At 47.5% G+C, this 18646-nt stretch overlaps 1 protein-coding gene across 1 annotated transcript in view; it reads right to left on the bottom strand.

Moving 5' to 3' along the window:
- Positions 1-18646, bottom strand: part of LOC310870649 (dynein axonemal heavy chain 11-like) — a gene marked incomplete at both ends in the record, with an annotated part of 374362 nt that overhangs the window by 79820 nt on the left and 275896 nt on the right. The window contains 10 exon segments of the mRNA XM_083781918.1: positions 890-1051; positions 1701-1802; positions 5268-5405; positions 6285-6387; positions 6512-6677; positions 7606-7810; positions 9727-9900; positions 10602-10733; positions 13709-13859; positions 14768-14916. Of these exon segments, the coding sequence (XP_083638044.1) occupies positions 890-1051; positions 1701-1802; positions 5268-5405; positions 6285-6387; positions 6512-6677; positions 7606-7810; positions 9727-9900; positions 10602-10733; positions 13709-13859; positions 14768-14916 (1482 nt within the window).

Genomic DNA, 18646 nt, shown 5'->3' with positions numbered 1-18646 from the left:
CAGGTTACATACTACCAGGACTTTACAGAGGAAATGATGTAAAAAAAAGATCCGATCAACCCTTATTATGAAGTCGAGCCAAAGATCCACGACCGGATGTTGTGTTGTCTAATAGTGTGTGTGTGTTGTCGCATATCACGACCAGTCTTGCGGTGAGGGCAGAGAAACCATGATCGCGAGGACCACAGCGTCGGCTAGGGCCTTCACTGTGTACATTGGTGACTATAACTATAGGGTTCCCCAATACATTTTCCTCAAGGGCCATATTTTGACTAGGGTACCAGGCTGGGGGCAGAGTCGGCACGCGCGAGGTCGAGGTCTTGCCCTGAAAATCCATTTTCAGGGCAAGACCCCATTTGAAAAGGACCCCCAGTTTGACATGCATAATTGCAGAGGCTACTGACCCCCATTTAAAGCCATTTATATATATATTTTTTTACTTTTCTTTTTTTGCAATTCTTCCGCGGGCCACAAGGGGGGCGCTCCGCGGGCCGCAGATGGCCCGCGGGCCGCTAATTGGGGAACCCTGATTCTACCTGATCTTGAGGCCTACAAAATCGGGAAGAAAAACTAAAAAAGATAGTTTTTCTTTATTTTCTTCTTATCAACTAGTCGACTAGAACCAACAAGGTCGACTAGTGTATTTTCTAGCCGACTAGTAAACTAGTGGACTAGTTGCTTAATGCCCTATAGCGTCGGCTCTGGGCCGTGGCCGGGATAAACCCGGTTTTGACCCAATGCTAACGTGAGTAGCATTACCACTTCATCTAATTGCCGGTGATCTACGGCAATGGCACAACATGTGTTTTAATGGATATTTTTTTCTCGTACAGTATCCATCCATCTCACCTCAAATGATCTGTTCCCGGGGTCCAGGAGGTTGTCTTACCTCAAAGTATCTCTTCCCGGTGTCCAGAAGGATCTTGGTGAACAGCTCTGCGTCCTTCTCCTCCATCAGCTTGTCAGAGTAGACTCTGGAGCTCTCATGGAGCCAGAGGTGGACCAGGTCTATGGGGTACCGGACGGCCTGAGGCTGGGCGAACAGGATGCCCTGGAAACACACACACACGCATGAACAAACACATTTAGCAGATTCCTGTTGGAAGAATTAGCTCTGCTTCCTGTTGGAAGAATTAGCTCTGCTTCCTGTTGGAACTATTACCTCTACTTCCTGTTGGAACTATTACCTCTGCTTCCTGTTGGAACTATTACCTCTGCTTCCTGTTGGAACTATTACCTCTGCTTCCTGTTGGAACTATTACCTCTGCACCTACGGACGGCTGCAATTCGAAACTGGCCCCTGTAAAATCTGAATCCAGGTCTAATAACAGTAACAGTAACCATAGTAATATTAATACCTGTAAGATGTTGGACAGGTCTAATAACATTAACAGTAACCATAGTAATATTAATACCTGTAAGATGTTGGACAGGTCTAATAACAGTAACAGTAACCATAGTAATATTAATACCTGTAAGATGTTGGACAGGTCTAATAACATTAACAGTAACCATAGTAATATTAATACCTGTAAGATGTTGGACAGGTCTAATAACAGTAACAGTAACCATAGTAATATTAATACCTGTAAGATGTTGGACAGGTCTAATAACAGTAACAGTAACCATAGTAATATTAATACCTGTAAGATGTTGGACAGGTCTAATAACAGTAACAGTAACCATAGTAATATTAATACCTGTAAGATGTTGGACAGGTCTCGGAGGTTGAAGATGTAGTGGAAACGGATGGCGGTGGGCAGGAAGTTCTGACTGACCTTCTGATGGAGACATATAGCTGCCTGGAATATATAAAACATTTAATATTTAATATTATACAGTTATTAGATGGACACATATTAAGTGTATTAAGTATGTTTCACCAGTTTCAAGTTTCAATTGAAACGGGCCTCCACCCTCAGGGGGGCCTCAACAAAATAATGATGTCATGGGTATATGGGGGCCTCATATTTGGTCTTGAAACGGGCCTCCAGATTCCTGAGGCCGCCCCTGAGAACACACAAACACACCAAGCTGGCCATAGGGGGCGCTAGCTCCCCTCAAAGAGCCAGAATGCAAAATGCTTGTCATTCAGCCTCACTTTGAGTTGCTGTCTCTCACACAGCGATATGGAGAAAAATATCATACCCGCGTGACGTGAGCGGCACTGTTATCACCATACATCACATTCTGTTTGACAGCTTGAGCACATTCCACGCACGTGCGCGCGCGCACACACGCGCACGCGCACACACACACACACACACACACACACACACACACACACACACACACACACACACACACACACACACACACACACACACACACACACACACACACACACACACACACACACACACACACACACACACACACACACACACACACACACACACACACACACACACACACACACACACACACACACACAGCCTCAAAATACAACACAGCTCAGTGTTGGGGAACGCTGTAGCAATTTTCAATTTAGGCATTTAGCAGACGCTCTTAATCCAGAGCGATTTACATTAAGCAAGAACAAAAAAGCATGGGAATGCATCACATAAAAATCATTTATCATGAAACATGCATAAGCTAAGAACGTAACAGTGGAATATCTATATAATGAAACTATATTATAAACTATACATATATACTATACTATGCTATACGTGTGGAAGACCCATAGATCCATAGATCCATAGACCCATGAAGTAATAAATATAGCAATAGAGTTCAAAGTGTGCAGATGAAGAACAGCTGCACTAATTGACGTTGTTAAGGCGTGCATGGCAACAGTTTGTGTCTCGTGTGATTTCACACCAGAAGATATAAGATGATGCACCGTGTTGAAAGTGACTGTAGGTGTTGAGACAGACAGACAGACAGACAGACAGACAGACAGACAGACAAACAGACAGACAGACAGACAGACAGACAGACAGAAATATGTTGTCTTGGACCGTCTCCAAAGCAGGAGGACCAAAGCGAGTCCATCATGCTGCTGTAGCAGTGAGGAACAAACTGTATTCCTTTGGAGGCTTTGGAAGGACCTTCAACAACATGGGACAGATGGGACAGATGGATGTCCATGTCTTCAACACAGTGTCTTTATGCTGGAAGAAGTTACCTCCAGTGAAACCAGGAAGAGGAGACGGTCACCTTGAGGTTCCATCCAAGCGCTGGGCGGGCCACACAGCTGTGTTGGTTGAAGATACAGTCTACATCTGGGGAGGCCATCCTTACTGCAATGTGCTTTATGCATTTGATGTTGACTCCCACAGATGGTCCAAACCCAGGGTTTCTGGGACTGTTCCAGAGGAGAGGAGCTACCACTCAGCCTGTGTGTTGGTAAAGGTCATGTTTATCCATGGAGGAGAAACCAAGCTGACTGGATACACTAATGACATGTACAAGTTGGACACCAGCACAATGGTCTGGACTTTAATTAACACCAAAGGAACTCCACCTCCTTCTTCATCAGGTCACTCTGCTACCATCATTGGGACAAAGATGTTTGTATTCGAGGACATGAGTCCCCAGGGGGTCTACAACACCATCAGAGTGTTTGACACAGAGACCAACACCTGGCTGGACACACCTTCTGCACAACTTCTACCAGAAGGACGCTGGTGTCATTCAGCATTTACCTACAATGGAGAGCTGTACATATTTGGTGGCTGGAACGATAACCAGAACTTCAATGATGTGTGGAAATTCAGTCCAGAGACCTTCTCCTGGAAGAAGGTTGAGCCCAAGGGGAAAGGACCATGTCCAATGCATGATGTGTGCTGTTGCATTGTGGGAGATCGTATCATCCTCTTTGGATTAAGTAAAGGAGGTCGCACTATCTCTGAAGAGCTGTTCATCTTAGACTTGAGTCCTAGTCTTAAGACATTATGTAAGCTAGACGTTATTCAGTACGCTCTGGACCAATCAGAACTCCCACACGACATCAGGTGGGAACTGGCAGCCATGGCAACCAACGACAACAGACGACAACAACCGAGACAACATTCCAGACGAAGGAACAGCAGAAAGATCAAGAAATGATGGATCAACATCTCATCCCACCTGATGGTGAGCCACCTCTCAGCATCACTTACTGAGATTCAAACCTCAGGAGACTCCTTCTCTCCAGACTCTAACCATTCAGCTAGGCATAAAACAATGACAATTGTTCCGTCCAACACAATGCGGTGGAAAAACAAAGCTGTGTCTGTATGTTCCAAACTGAACATAGTGGAACTCTCTTTATTGTATTTTTATTTCTATGATCTTTTTTTTATTTAAAGGACCAAGGAGTCCTGAAAAGGACTTGGTCCTTGTTATTGTTAGTTTTATTTTTCCTTCTCCTTCTGCCAAAAAAATTATAATCGCGAAACTCGGCCTACAGAAAAAACAAAACTCTTAAGGGTGACTGTGGCTCAGGAGGTAGAGCAGGTCGTCCAATCAGAGGTGACTGTGGCTCAGGAGGTAGAGCAGGTCGTCCAATGATCCATGGGTCGGCGGTTCAAATCCCGGCTCCTCCTCCTGTCTACATGTCGAAGTGTCCTTGGGCAAAGACACTGAACCCCAAATTGCTCCCGATGTACTGTGAATGTAATGCACAATCTATGTAAAGCGCTTTGGATAAAGGCGGTATATAAATGCACCATTTACCATTTTATCTGGTATGAGCGAGTGACGTCAGGACTTTAGAAACCAGGGGATGAGCGACTGACATCAGGACTTTAGAAACCAGGGGATGAGCGAGTGACATCAGGACTTTAGAACCAGGGGATGAGCGAGTGACGTCAGGACTTTAGAACCAGGGGATGAGCGAGTGACGTCAGGACTTTAGAAACCAGGGGATGAGCGAGTGACATCAGGACTTTAGAAACCAGGGGATGAGCGAGTGACGTCAGGACTTTAGAAACCAGAGGATGAGCGAGTGACGTCAGGACTTTAGAAACCAGGGGATGAGCGAGTGACGTCAGGACTTTAGAAACCAGGGGATGAGCGAGTGACATCAGGACTTTAGAAACCAGAGGATGAGCGAGTGACGTCAGGACTTTAGAACCAGGGGATGAGCGAGTGACGTCAGGACTTTAGAAACCAGGGGATGAGCGAGTGACGTCAGGACTTTAGAACCAGGGGATGAGCGAGTGACGTCAGGACTTTAGAACCAGGGGATGAGCGAGTGATGTCAGGACTACGGCGCTCTACAGCTAGAGCCTAGACAGACAGACAGACAGACAGACAGACAGACAGACAGACAGACAGACCTGTATGAGCGTCCCGACGGAACGCGACACGCCATAGCTGAAGCCTCCCTGGAGGAAGTGCGCCGACAGGATGTTGGAGAAGATGGACGCCAAACCGTCCGGGTTGGGGAAGTTCACGGAAAACACCGAGAAGTGTCTCTGAAACACCAACAGGGTACAACAGGGTACCAACAGGGTACAGGGTACAGGGTACAGGGTACAGGGTACAGGGTACAACAGGGTACAGGGTACGAGGCACCGAAAGACTTGACGGGAGGTGGAGGTATAATTGGAGGTCGTTTACTTCACACTTCATCAAAGGTATATTCAGTGATTTCACTCAAAAAACCTTAGGTTTCGTTTTTGGCTGTGGGACCCAGCCTTTCGTCCAATCAGGGTAGAGAGTCAAAAACGAAACCTAAGGTTTTTTGACCCCCAGGGGTTAACTGGGGACAGGGAGGAACTCCTTATATGGCCAGCACACTCTATAGTAGGGAGGATTATCACAACAAAACAAAACAATAAGTGATATTTGAATTAAGTGAAATCACTGAATATACCTTCAACTTGTTTACAATGCTTTTCCAGCAATTTGTGAAACTGAAACTAAATGCACAAAAAAGCTCTTAATAAAACATTAATGTAAAATAAAACAGCAAAATATGCATCATTACTTATTCTCAGAGATGAAACATGTAAGATAGACTCACAGACAAAGCTTCTTCAAGGCTCAAAACAGGTGGATGGCGAGAGATTAAATATTCTGTAACGTCTGTAGAACATACTGTGTGTTTTCTCAAAACAATGGCTGACCAGGAAGTAAAGGCCTTGTGACATGTGATCACAACTACCAATAAGAACACAGGGGAACTAGAACACATTAGCTGACAGCAGTCTTCAAAGCAACCACTAGATGATGCTAAATACTCTTTTCCGTCAAGTGGCATGACACCAAGACACACAGCAATGTCTCTGAAACACCAAAACAGCGTGCGTTCGTGCATGCGTGCGTGCGTGCATGTGTGCGTGCATGTCTACCTGTAGTCTAGGGTTGACGGAGAAGCTTCCAGCCGTGGGGTTCATGCAGGTGATGTACTGACAGTTATGAATCTCCTTCAACACCAGCCTCTGTCTGTCGTACCTGTCAATCAATCAATATTACCTGTCAATCATATTATGTATACCATACCCTGTCAGTCGCAATCAATGTCCTCCGACGAACAAACACGTGTGCGTGCGTGCGTGCGTGTGTGTGCATACTGTACCAGTGGCTGTAGTCCAGGTGCTGGCGGATCAGGGTGTGCGGTTGGACCGTGCCAAACGTGTCGACCTCGGGCATGTTGAGGTCGTCTATGAAGTAGATCAGTCTGTTGGCGCCCTGAGGGGCGAAGGTCCGCCCCGCCTTCTTCTCTAAGGGCTTCTCCAGGACCCCTAGAGGTCAAAGGTCAAAGGTTATATCCCTGACCCTGAGGGGCGAAAAGCCACCATTTCCGGTCAGTTCGCAGTAGACCTAAACCTTGTGTGACAATCTGAATCCAGACCGGAGCTCTGGGGAGCTCCACAACGTCAGCTCTGTGCCGTCAAAGAAACGCTGTTTTGACCCAAAATGACATCTGGGACAACAAGGAATAGGAGATACAGGCCATTGAAAGAAACGGATAGAATGGATTCTTATGGCGACAGCGATCTAGGATGGACGATCCAGTGTTAACAACACAGCTAGCTAACCGGCTAACGTGAGTATAGCATTATGGGTCGCTCGATCGAATGCACTACAAAAGCTCAATTTACATTAATCGTCGGCAATGGCGTTAAGCGTCAGTATCACAATTAGGCTTCAATTGACAAAGACCTTCGGCAATGGCGCTGAAAGTATTAAGCTTGGACACGTATAGTCACACACCAGGATGGTTTTCCCCCGGTACTAGTAGTATCGGTACTAGTATTAATAATAATAATAATAATAATAATAATAAAACTTTATTTGTATAGCACCTTTCATGACATGAAATGCAGCTCAAAGTGCTTTACAGAACAATGGAGAATAAAAGAAAAGCAAGGCAATGACATTAAAAAACAAGCAGTAATGCAGTACAGTGAGGACATGAAAAATAAAAAATATAAGATCAATTAAAGGCAATGTTGTAGTAGTATTAGTGATAGTACTAGTAGTATTTATCTAAGTACTCACGTTGCAGCATGGCGGAGGTGGTGTAGTAGTTAAACGGCACCTTGGCAACTACATAGTCTTCCTTCAGCTTGGACACGTAGTCACACACCAGGATGGTTTTCCCCCGGTACTATTAGTATCGGTAGTATTATTAGTGATAGTACTAGTAGTATTTATCTAAGTACTCACGTTGCAGCATGGCGGAGGTGGTGTAGTAGTTAAACGGCACCTTGGCAACTACATAGTCTTCCTTCAGCTTGGACACGTAGTCACACACCAGGATGGTTTTCCCAACGCCGGCGTTCCCGACCAGCATGACGGGCTTCCCGCGGTGCAGCAGCAGGTCCAGGAAGTACGTCAGACACAGCGTCTCCGGAGTGTGGACCAGCAGCGTCTATGGGAGAAGATATTAACCATAGTGTGGACCAGCAGCGTCTATGGGAGAAGATATTAACCATAGTGTGGACCAGCAGCGTCTATGGGAGAAGATATTAACCATAGTGTGGACCAGCAGCGTCTATGGGAGAAGATATTAACCATATGGACCAGCAGCGTCTATGGGAGAAGATATTAACCATAGTGTGGACCAGCAGCGTCTATGGGAGAAGATATTAACCATAGTGTGGACCAGCAGCGTCTATGGGAGAAGATATTAACCATATGTAACGTGTTCCCTGTGAAGAGTTACACGCCTCTATGTCAAATTGTTTCTTTAACCCATTCTGGGCGGGCACCCATTTTGGTGTCAGCATCATGTCATGCTTTAGCTATTTAAAAATAGCAGATCTACAAGCTCATATCGCGCCACCGAGTGGCGCGATACGAGCTTGTAGGTCTGCTATTTTTGAAAAATCGAAGAACGACTGACATAGAAACATAGCTTTTTCAGAAAACTGTCATTTTCAAACAGACATTAATTTTTAGAATCTGATCTCAGGTCAGAATGGGTTAATGACAAAGATGAAGAAGGCCTGCAGTACAAACAAACAATATAAAGCATTAACTAAAATAAGTAGGCTAATTCTGACATGAAAATGCATAAAAGTAATCAAGTATTCACATAAGAGTGTATAGAAAATAAAGTAACTATACCACTATAACTAACTATAAAACTATACCAGAGTTCCATAGATAGACATAACATGAATAAACTTACAGTTATTAAGTGAGGAACTTACAACCAACACAACATGAATCTCTGAATGTCAACATGAAACCGACAGCAAACAAAATGGCTCCCTTCTTCACTCTACAGAACAGGTAAGCCAAAGAGATACTGCCCCTAGTGGATGGCAGAGAACCCTTCATCCCTGGAGGAACAACATATTTTCAGATGGGGGGTCTGCGGCAAATTGCATGTAACGTTTGGGGTCCTTGACATGAAATATCGACCCAGAGGAAGAGATTTGACGTTTAGCCTCCGGGACACAAACTGGTGAAAACATCAGATCTCTCCAAGCTCATAACAAGGTTAACCCACCTGTAGCTCTGGTCCAGCCTCTCTCCTCTTTAGCGTAAATAAAAAGAACGTTTTTGCTACTGACCAAAACAAAGGCGGGTTGTGTCATTAGAAAGCCTACTTTCCTTAGTGGACGCGCTCTGAGCCCCCCCCCCCCACCACACGTATAAACTGTACTTTTTGGCCAAAAGGGGATTTTGTATCCCCTTTTGGTGTTAGCATCATGTTATGCTTTAGCTATTGAAAAATAGCAGATCTACAAGCTCATATTTTTGAAAAATTGAAGAACGACTGACATAGAAACATAGCTTTTTCAGAAAACTGTCAGGATGTAGAAGACATTTATAGATACCCAAGGCGGGGTTGGCGATAGGGCCTTTCTGTGTGGAGTTTGCATGTTCTCCCCGTGTCCCCTAGGGTAGATACCCTCACAAAAACATGCAGTAATCCTGGTCTCAAACTACCTCCCCCTGGCCAGCCGGGGCGCCTGATGGAGGGGAAAGGAACTGGTCGGAATAACGTGTTCCTTCCACGTGCTACGTCCGGCCGGGGAAATTCCCCCCTGTCAGGTGTAAAGAAGCAGCTTGGACTCCTCATGCATAGAAGGAGCATGAGGTCAGTCCGCTGCCCCCCCCCCCCCCCCCCCCCCCAGGTTGGCAGAGGAAGTGTAGCGCCCAGGATTACATTAGATAATTGGCACTGGGTGAAAAGAAAACTGGGTTACAAAATCGTGGGATAAAAAAAAAAAAAAAAAAAAAGAAATAGAAGACATTTATAGAATCTGATCTCAGGTCAAAATGGGTTAAGGGTCAGGGGTCAAGGTTAGAGGTCAGGGGTCAAGGTCAACCCACCTGCAGCGGGACGTCGGGCTCCAGGTCAAAGGGCAGCATCTTGTCGCTCCAGGGGGTGAACTTGTTGCTCTCGGGGTCGATGAAGTAGTCGAACACGGTGCCCTGAGACGGGAACTTCACCGCACGCATCTCCTTACACCACCACCGGCTGAACTCTGACCTGTAGTCCATCAGCTGTGCACACACACACACACACACACACACACACACACACACACACACACACACACACACACACACACACACACACACACACACACACACACACACAATTTACAATTTAGGCATTTATCAGACGCTCTTAATCCAGAGCGATTTACATTAAGCAAGAACAAAAGCATGGGAATACATCACATATATAAAAAGCATTTATCATGAAACATGCGTAAGCTAAGAACGTAACAGTGGAATATCTATATAATGAAACTATACATATAAACTATACTATGCTACACATTATGTACTATGGCGTGCTATGACTACATACAATGCAATTATAGTGCTGTATTCATATAACATGCTATAAGTTTACAGTACAGTCTAAGGGGTTAGGGTAAGTGCTATGGGCCATGATGGAGTCTGAAAAGGTGGGTTTTCAGACTACGGCGGAAGATTGGGATTGACGCACGCACATGCACGCACACGCACACACACACACGCACAAGCACACGCACGTGCACACGCACACGCACGCACACGCACACACACACAGAGAAACTTCACCGCTCACTTCTCCATAGACCACCATCTGCTGAACTCTGACATGTAGTGCATCAACTGTATACACACACACACAACGTGCGTGCGTGCGTGCATGTGTGCATGCGTGCGTGCATGCGTGTGTGCGTGGGTGGGTGTGTGTGTGCGTGCCTCACATGGTCAGTGAACAGCGCCCCCCCGAAGGCCCACACGCAGGCGAACACAAAGTACAGTTCATACAGTTCTCTGGGAGAGTCGGCCGGAGTGTTGTCTTCAGTCAGCAGGCAGTCCAACAGGGAGCACAGCGTCTGATGACAACAACAACAACAACTGGATTATACTACAGTCCAACAGGGAGCACAGCGTCTGATGACAACAACAACAACCACTGGATTATACTACAGTCCAACAGGGAGCACAGCGTCTGATGACAACAACAACAACAACTGGATTATACTACAGTCCAACAGGGAGCACAGCGTCTGATGACAACAACAACAACAACTGGATTATACTACAGTCCAACAGGGAGCACAGCGTCTGATGACAACAACAACAACAACTGGATTATACTACAGTCCAACAGGGAGCACAGCGTCTGATGTCAAAGACAACAACAACTGGATTACTACAGTTCCCATGATGCTTTGCTGCACTGCTCCTGCTTGTGGATAGGGGGAGGGCTTGTCTTTACTGAGACAACATGTAGTCCAGGCATAGACTGTGAAGAAATATGGACAAAGCGTTCCCCGGGTCTAACATAGACGTAAAATGAAGCCTGTAATTCCTTGCACTGTAAATCGCCATATTTCTAGATCCGTTTGGGCCCAGCTGGCCCATTGGCTGGCCCAGACAACGAGGCGGGACTTCCCCCCTTCTTCTTAATTGGTTTTTATTTTGACTCGAACGGGGGGTGGATCCCGTTCATAGACTGTAACGGTAGCCACGCCCCTCAGAACATGCGCGACTTTATGGTCATTTTTTTTTATAAATGGGACCATAATTTTCCAAAAAGAATATTATGACATTAGAAATGAGACTTTAAACTAGTGACTGGAAGCAGAAAGTATTCATGACCATGTTTATTAAGGTAATACAGTCTAGGTGAAGTTGGGCCCAAATACATGGACCTCTATGGAGATATGGGGTTTTTTGGGCCCAATGACAGCGCCACAACAGGCCATTATATGAACTTTCAGGAAGACCCGATTTACTTGGTGCAGGCTTCACGAAATATCTGTCTGACTGCCCCCCTGACTCCAGGAAGTGATCCCGGTGTCCGTGATACTTTGAAATGCGTAAATATTTTCTCCGTCCGAGCATAGACATGGTAACACCACGCCTGCCTCTGATTGGCCTACCGACACTGCCGGCCTCACCAGACTTTCCTCCGATAGGTGGGTATAATGCTGGATAGTCTGATGCGAGGTTTACTCCGTGGTGGGAAATAAATAAATATTACAGGTGCGATATAATACAAGAGAATGACCGCTTGGCAACGCGCGACAGTAACTTTGAATTTTTGTTGAAGAGGCAAACTAATTTAACAATGTTTATTTGTATACATTTGTAAACTTGAAACATTATTGTACTGTAAAAGCATCTCTTCTTCCCTTGAATGTGTTCAGACAGAATCTACACTAACCAGAGAACCGTGGACGTTTTCTCTGGCGGCCAGTGTGGGTGGAGCTTCTTTTCCATCCACCAGCTGTCTAAAAAAACGGAAAAGACGCTGGCCGCCAGAGAAAACGTCCACGGCTGTCGGCTCAGGTGTGGAAACCCTGTATAGCTGTTTATAGGATGGGGCTGGACAATGCCATTCTATGGTACAGGGGTGATGGTCTTACCTGGACCATAGCGTTCTCTGCTACGGGGGTGATGGTCTTACCTGGACCATAGCATTCTCTGCTACGGGGGTGATGGTCTTACCTGGACCATAGCGTTCTCCGCTACGGGGGTGATGGTCTTACCTGGACCATAGCGTTCTCTGCTACGGGGGTGATGGTCTTACATGGACCATAGCGTTCTCCGCTACGGGGGTGATGGTCTTACCTGGACCATAGCGTTCTCTGCTACGGGGGTGATGGTCTTACCTGGACCATAGCGTTCTCTGCTATGGGGGTGATGGTCTATCATTACCTGGACCATAGCGTTCTCTGCTACGGGGGTGATGGTTTATTACCTGGACCATAGCATTCTCTGCTACGGGGGTGATGGTCTTACCTGGACCATAGCGTCCTCTGCTACGGGGGTGATGGTCTATCATTACCTGGACCATAGCGTCCTCTGCTACGGGGGTGATGGTCTATCATTACCTGGACCATAGCATTCTCTGCTACGGGGGTGATGGTTTATTACCTGGACCATAGCGTTCTCTGCTACGGGGGTGATGGTTTATTACCTGGACCATAGCGTCCTCTGCTACGGGGGTGATGGTCTTACCTGGACCATAGCGTCCTCTGCTACGGGGGTGATGGTTTATTACCTGGACCATAGCGTCCTCTGCTACGGGGGTGATGGTCTTACCTGGACCATAGCGTTCTCTGCTACGGGGGTGATGGTCTTACCTGGACCATAGCGTTCTCTGCTACGGGGGTGATGGTATTACCTGGACCATAGCATTCTCTGCTACGGGGGTGATGGTCTATCATTACCTGGACCATAGCATTCTCTGCTACGGGGGTGATGGTTTATTACCTGGACCATAGCGTTCTCTGCTACGGGGGTGATGGTTTATTACCTGGACCATAGCGTCCTCTGCTACGGGGGTGATGGTCTTACCTGGACCATAGCGTCCTCTGCTACGGGGGTGATGGTTTATTACCTGGACCATAGCGTCCTCTGCTACGGGGGTGATGGTCTTACCTGGACCATAGCGTCCTCTGCTACGGGGGTGATGGTCTTACCTGGACCATAGCGTCCTCTGCTACGGGGGTGATGGTCTTACCTGGACCATAGCGTCCTCTGCTACGGGGGTGATGGTTTATTACCTGGACCATAGCGTCCTCTGCTACGGGGGTGATGGTCTTACCTGGACCATAGCGTTCTCTGCTACGGGGGTGATGGTTTATTACCTGGACCATAGCGTTCTCTGCTACGGGGGTGATGGTTTATTACCTGGACCATAGCGTCCTCTGCTACGGGGGTGATGGTCTTACCTGGACCATAGCGTTCTCCGCTACGGGGGTGATGGTCTTACCTGGACCATAGCGTTCTCTGCTACGGGGGTGATGGTCTTACCTGGACCATAGCATTCTCTGGTATGGGGGTGATGGTTTATTACCTGGACCATAGCGTTCTCTGCTACGGGGGTGATGGTCTTCAGGTTGCAGCGGACCTGCTCCATGCAGGAAGGGACGTACTTGTCGAACAGGATGGTCAGGTTGGCGCGCTCCGATTGGGCGTTCCGGGTGTCAATCCAGCTCGTCACATACCTGCGGAGGGGGGGGGGGGGCAACAATGACAACGTGTGCCCAAAGTGTCTCTACCTACTGGCAACATGTGGAACTGCAGCTCTACCTACTGGCAACATGTGGAACTGCAGCACTTTCTTGGATGTGGACGGACGTTCATGACGTCACGTGCGTATAAGCCCGGCCCGCTAAATGGAGGTCCGGGGCTAAAGGCTAGGCTAGGCTAGGCTAGGCTAGGCTAGGCTAGGCTAAACTTCCGCTCGCTCGAGCCATTTAGTTATAATTTACTTCCGGCAGTTTTCCGGGTGCTTCAAAACGACACTGAGCAACTTCCATCGAAAGGAATAGCGGGGGGGGGGGGCAACAAAGACACATGTGACCTGAGGGGGGAGGGGCAACACAGACACATGTGACCTGAGGGGGGAGGGGCAACACAGACACATGTGACCTGAGGGGGGAGGGGCAACACAGACACATGTGACCTGAGGGGGGAGGGGCAACACAGACACATGTGACCTGAGGGGGGAGGGGCAACACAGACACATGTGACCTGAGGGGGGAGGGGCAACACAGACACATGTGACCTGAGGGGGGAGGGGCAACAAAGACACTCCAGACCAGGTCCTGGGGGTCAGGGGTCAGAGGTTATCTTACGAGCTCCAGACCAGGTCCTGGGGGTCAGGGGTCAGAGGTTATCTTACGAGCTCCAGACCAGGTCCTGGGGGTCAGGGGTCAGAGGTTATCTTACGAGCTCCAGACCAGGTCCTGGGGGTCAGGGGTCAGAGGTTATCTTACGAGCTCCAGACCAGGTCCTGGGGGTCAGAGGTTATCTTACGAGCTCCAGACCAGGTCCTGGGGGTCAGGGGTCAGAGGTTATCTTACGAGCTCCAGACCAGGTCCTGGGGGTCAGGGGTCAGAGGTTATCTTACGAGCTCCAGACCAGGTCCTGGGGGTTGACGTAGAGGATCCCTGCTCGGGACACGGTGGCCGGCGTGGCGGCTCTGAGGTGAGAGATCTCAAACAGCAGACGCATCGACGAGGACAGGCTGATCCGCTCGTTACTGGCTAGGGTCAACACCTGGGGAGACATGGAGACAGACAGAGAGACATGGATGAGAGTGTGTGTGTGTGTGTGTGTGTGTCTGTGTGTGTGTGTGTGTGTGTGTGTGTGTGTGTGTGTGTGTGTGTGTGTGTGTGTGTGTGTGTGTGGGGGGGGGGGGGGGGGGAGGGGGGGGGAGGGGGGGGTGTGTGTGTGTGTGCGCGTGCGGGGGCGGGGGGTCGTGAGTCATGGCCAAAGCATTTCCTGGGGTCCGAAGGGGGGGGGGGGGGGGGGAAGGGGGATCCCAAGCCAAAAACTATGCGAACCCCTGGACTAGAAGATGTTTGAGTTAGAGAGAGTGTTTGTGTGTGTGTGTCAGTGCGCATGTGTTGGGGAGGGTGTGTGTGTGCGGGTGTGACGTGCATGTGTGTGTGTGTGTGTGTGTGTGTGTGTGTGTGTGTGTGTGTGTGTGTGTGTGTGTGTGTGTGTGTGTGTGTGTGTGTGTGAGTTAGCCCAGTCACGTTGTGAGCCCCAGTTGTACACGTGTGTGAGAGTGAGTGGCCTTTTGAGGATGTACGAGTTGTGTAAAGGGTGGGCCTGCAGATGACTGTACACTGTCTGTACACTGCATGTCCCACAAGTTATGGCAAGGGAGTGTGTGTGTGTGTGTGTGTGTGTGTGTGTGTGTGTGTGTGTGCTGTGCATAAATCAACCCCTCTGTCTCTGTCTCTCTCTCTCTCTCTCTCTGCCTCTCATTGAGGAGTAGTGCAGCATAGAGTGAACACATCCAGAGCTTGTTACAGACAGACAGACAGACAGACAGACAGACAGACAGACAGACAGACAGACAGACAGACAGACAGACAACACATCAGAGGAGGATGGAGGGAGCAGTGATGCTGAACTTTACTCCAGTGCTCAAGTTACACCGAATACCAGGTTTGTTCTGTTTTACTGTTAAAATTTGACCAATGACATTTATCTTTTATCTGGGCTAAGGGCAGAGCGCCTCTGGGCTCTGCGAGTTAGCAGTCCTGGTGGCTATCAACTCATGCTAGTGGTTTTGGTGTCAGACTTGGCTTCATAATGGTTGAAAGTGTCGACCAAATTATTATTATTTTTGGTCGGAAATCTTCGTTACAATGACATTGAGTTGACGTGTACGTTTTAGGGTAAACTGTTGCATAATCGCAATTTCGCGTGACGAGTTCCATGCCCCGGCAGAGAGCCGGGATGCAGCTCTCTGTAACCCCGCTAACATGGCCTCAAATTCAGCCTTGTGCAGAGCCCTGTTCACAGGTTCACTGCCTGTCTATAGCAGCACTGCACCGGGCTAACATGCATATCCGTCTTCAAATATCTTATGTACCACAGCATTGTTCAAGTGAACTGTGTGTTTATGCTTGTTCACTGTAATAATCAATATCGCTATGATGATTTATCGCCGCGTCACTCGAGTCCCGTCCCGTGGCCGGGCCATCCAGTCACAGTGCCTCTACCCGGGGCAGTGGGGCACTGCTGCCGGCTCAAGTAACCTGACCGCTCTCTCTCTCTCTCTCTCTCTCTCACACACACACACACCGATATGGGGGGCAGTCTCTCTCTCTCTCTCTCTCTCTCTCTCACACACACACACACCGATATGGGGGGCAGTCTCTCTCTCTCTCTCTCTCTCTCTCTCTCACACACACACACACACAGTCACACACTGCGTCTTGCATCAGCGCGCATACGGAGTGCCTTACGCACCGCAATTCTCTCCCTCCGTATCTCTCTCTCTCTCTCTCTCTCTCTCTCTCTCTCTCTCTCTCTCTCTCTCTCTCTCTAATAATAATAAAACGCATCACAGCGCGACAACTTGTGAAGATTAGATATATTCGAAGAAACTAGCATTTAGGAACCACTGGAAAAAATAACAAGTATCCGTGCGCAACTTGGAGCTCTCCAATAGCCACATAACATCAGAAGGCATACTGTGATGTCTTCATCACCACCAGATGAAACTTTCATCTCATTAATCATTGACATAGCGTTATTTAGGCTATAATGATCAACTTGTATGGGTGATCATTTTATGTATATCAAATATTATATTAACTCAAGGTAATTAATGCTACAGCTCTGAATATAAATGTCGGAACTGGTGTAAAATGGAGAATAAGCCGGTTTCAGTGTTGCGCACTGAAAACCAGAACAGGTACGCTCGCCCCTTTTCCAACTCACCCCCCACGAAAAAGTGAAGAACGGTCGCCCTGGAATTTAGAAAAGTGAAGGCGGCTTGCCCCAAAGCCATGAATAGCTCGCCCCCAAAGTGTGGTTATCTCGCCCCACAACGTGGATATCTCGCCCCAAAGCACGGATATCTCGCCCCATGTTTATTTCATGTTTATTTTACCTTATTCTCATATTAGAACCTTAGAATCAATGTTGTTTGTCAAAGGAGAACATTTAGAACCAGTTTTGTTGTTGTTGGTCAAATGAAATGATGCATGGTACCCAGGGGGCAAACCACCCTTTTTTTTGGGAAAAAAACAACAAACTGGTGCTAAATGTTCTCCGTTAACAAATGGCAATATGATTTGAAACGTCCAGGAGGAGGAGGCTCCCTTAACCCATTTTGGGGCCGGGAACCCCTTTTGGTGTCAGCATCATGTTATGCTTTAGCTATTGAAAAATAGCAGATCTACAAGCTCATAGCGCGCCACTCTGTGTGTAACAATGCACTGAATGTTCAGAGGCATTACATCAAGGTTCATGGTTAGCTTATTGTCCCTTGAGGGAAATTGTTTTGCAGCCAGATAATAGTAAAGCATTCAAAACAAGACTAAGATCTAAGAACAGTAGCCTGGTTTATAAACCAGACCGAATCAGCCGTTGGCAAAAAAGAAAAAATTGTCTGTCGGCGGATTACGGTCTGGAGAGGCTCAATTGTACGCCCATTTCCTACACCAGAGAAATGGGGCGGCCAATCGGGACACGGTATGCAATATGGGCGGGCTTTGGTACAGTGACTTTCAATGCTTGAGACCTTTGACTGACAGTAGCTCTGACCAATTCCGTCAAAGAGAAAATGTTTCAACCCGCCCCCCCCTGGAAATGAAATCCAAGCTTAGCCTCCCAGGACTAATATCCCGCGGTCCGTGCGATATTAGTCTGGTTTATTAACCAGGCTATAAGAACAGGGCACTAGAGACAGAGAATTCATGATATTCAACAGTAGCAGCGTCAGCTAAAGTGCATTAATAGCAGTATGTGCAAAGTAGGGCTAACCTCGATTAGTCGAATAGTCGACTAATCGATCGGAACGGGTCTCAGTCGACTGACCACCTCTTAGTCGATGTTCATTCAAAAAAATATTGCCCCAAAATATTGTATATAAAAATACAATATTTACAAAAATATTGTATTATTCCACTAGGTCTGTGGGGGACATAAACACATTTGAACATTCTGACTGTTCAAATCTCCAATGTGCATGTGGAGTGTGTCTGCCTGTGTGGCAATGTGCCACTGCCTGTGACTTGAATCGCACAGTGCGCTGGCCTGATAGACTCCAGAATCTCAATCTCACCTGCTGTGCTCAATCTGGCTAATGACAAGCCTCTCAGTCGATGTGTGTGTGGGTGCTCAGTCGACTATTAGTCGACTAACAGCAAATGTATTCATCTATCAGTCGACTATACAAATCCTTAGTCGGGGACAGCCCTAGTGCAAAGAGTGCTATCTGCGGTTCAGCAGCTGAATAGCAGCCGAGACAAAGGACAGTTTG

The sequence above is a fragment of the Protomyctophum parallelum genome (assembly GCF_964188405.1).
Source record: "Protomyctophum parallelum genome assembly, chromosome: 14".
NCBI lineage: Eukaryota > Metazoa > Chordata > Actinopteri > Myctophiformes > Myctophidae > Protomyctophum > Protomyctophum parallelum.
Note: the sequence above shows the minus strand (reverse complement) of the source record. Positions and strands in the feature narration are given on the sequence as shown.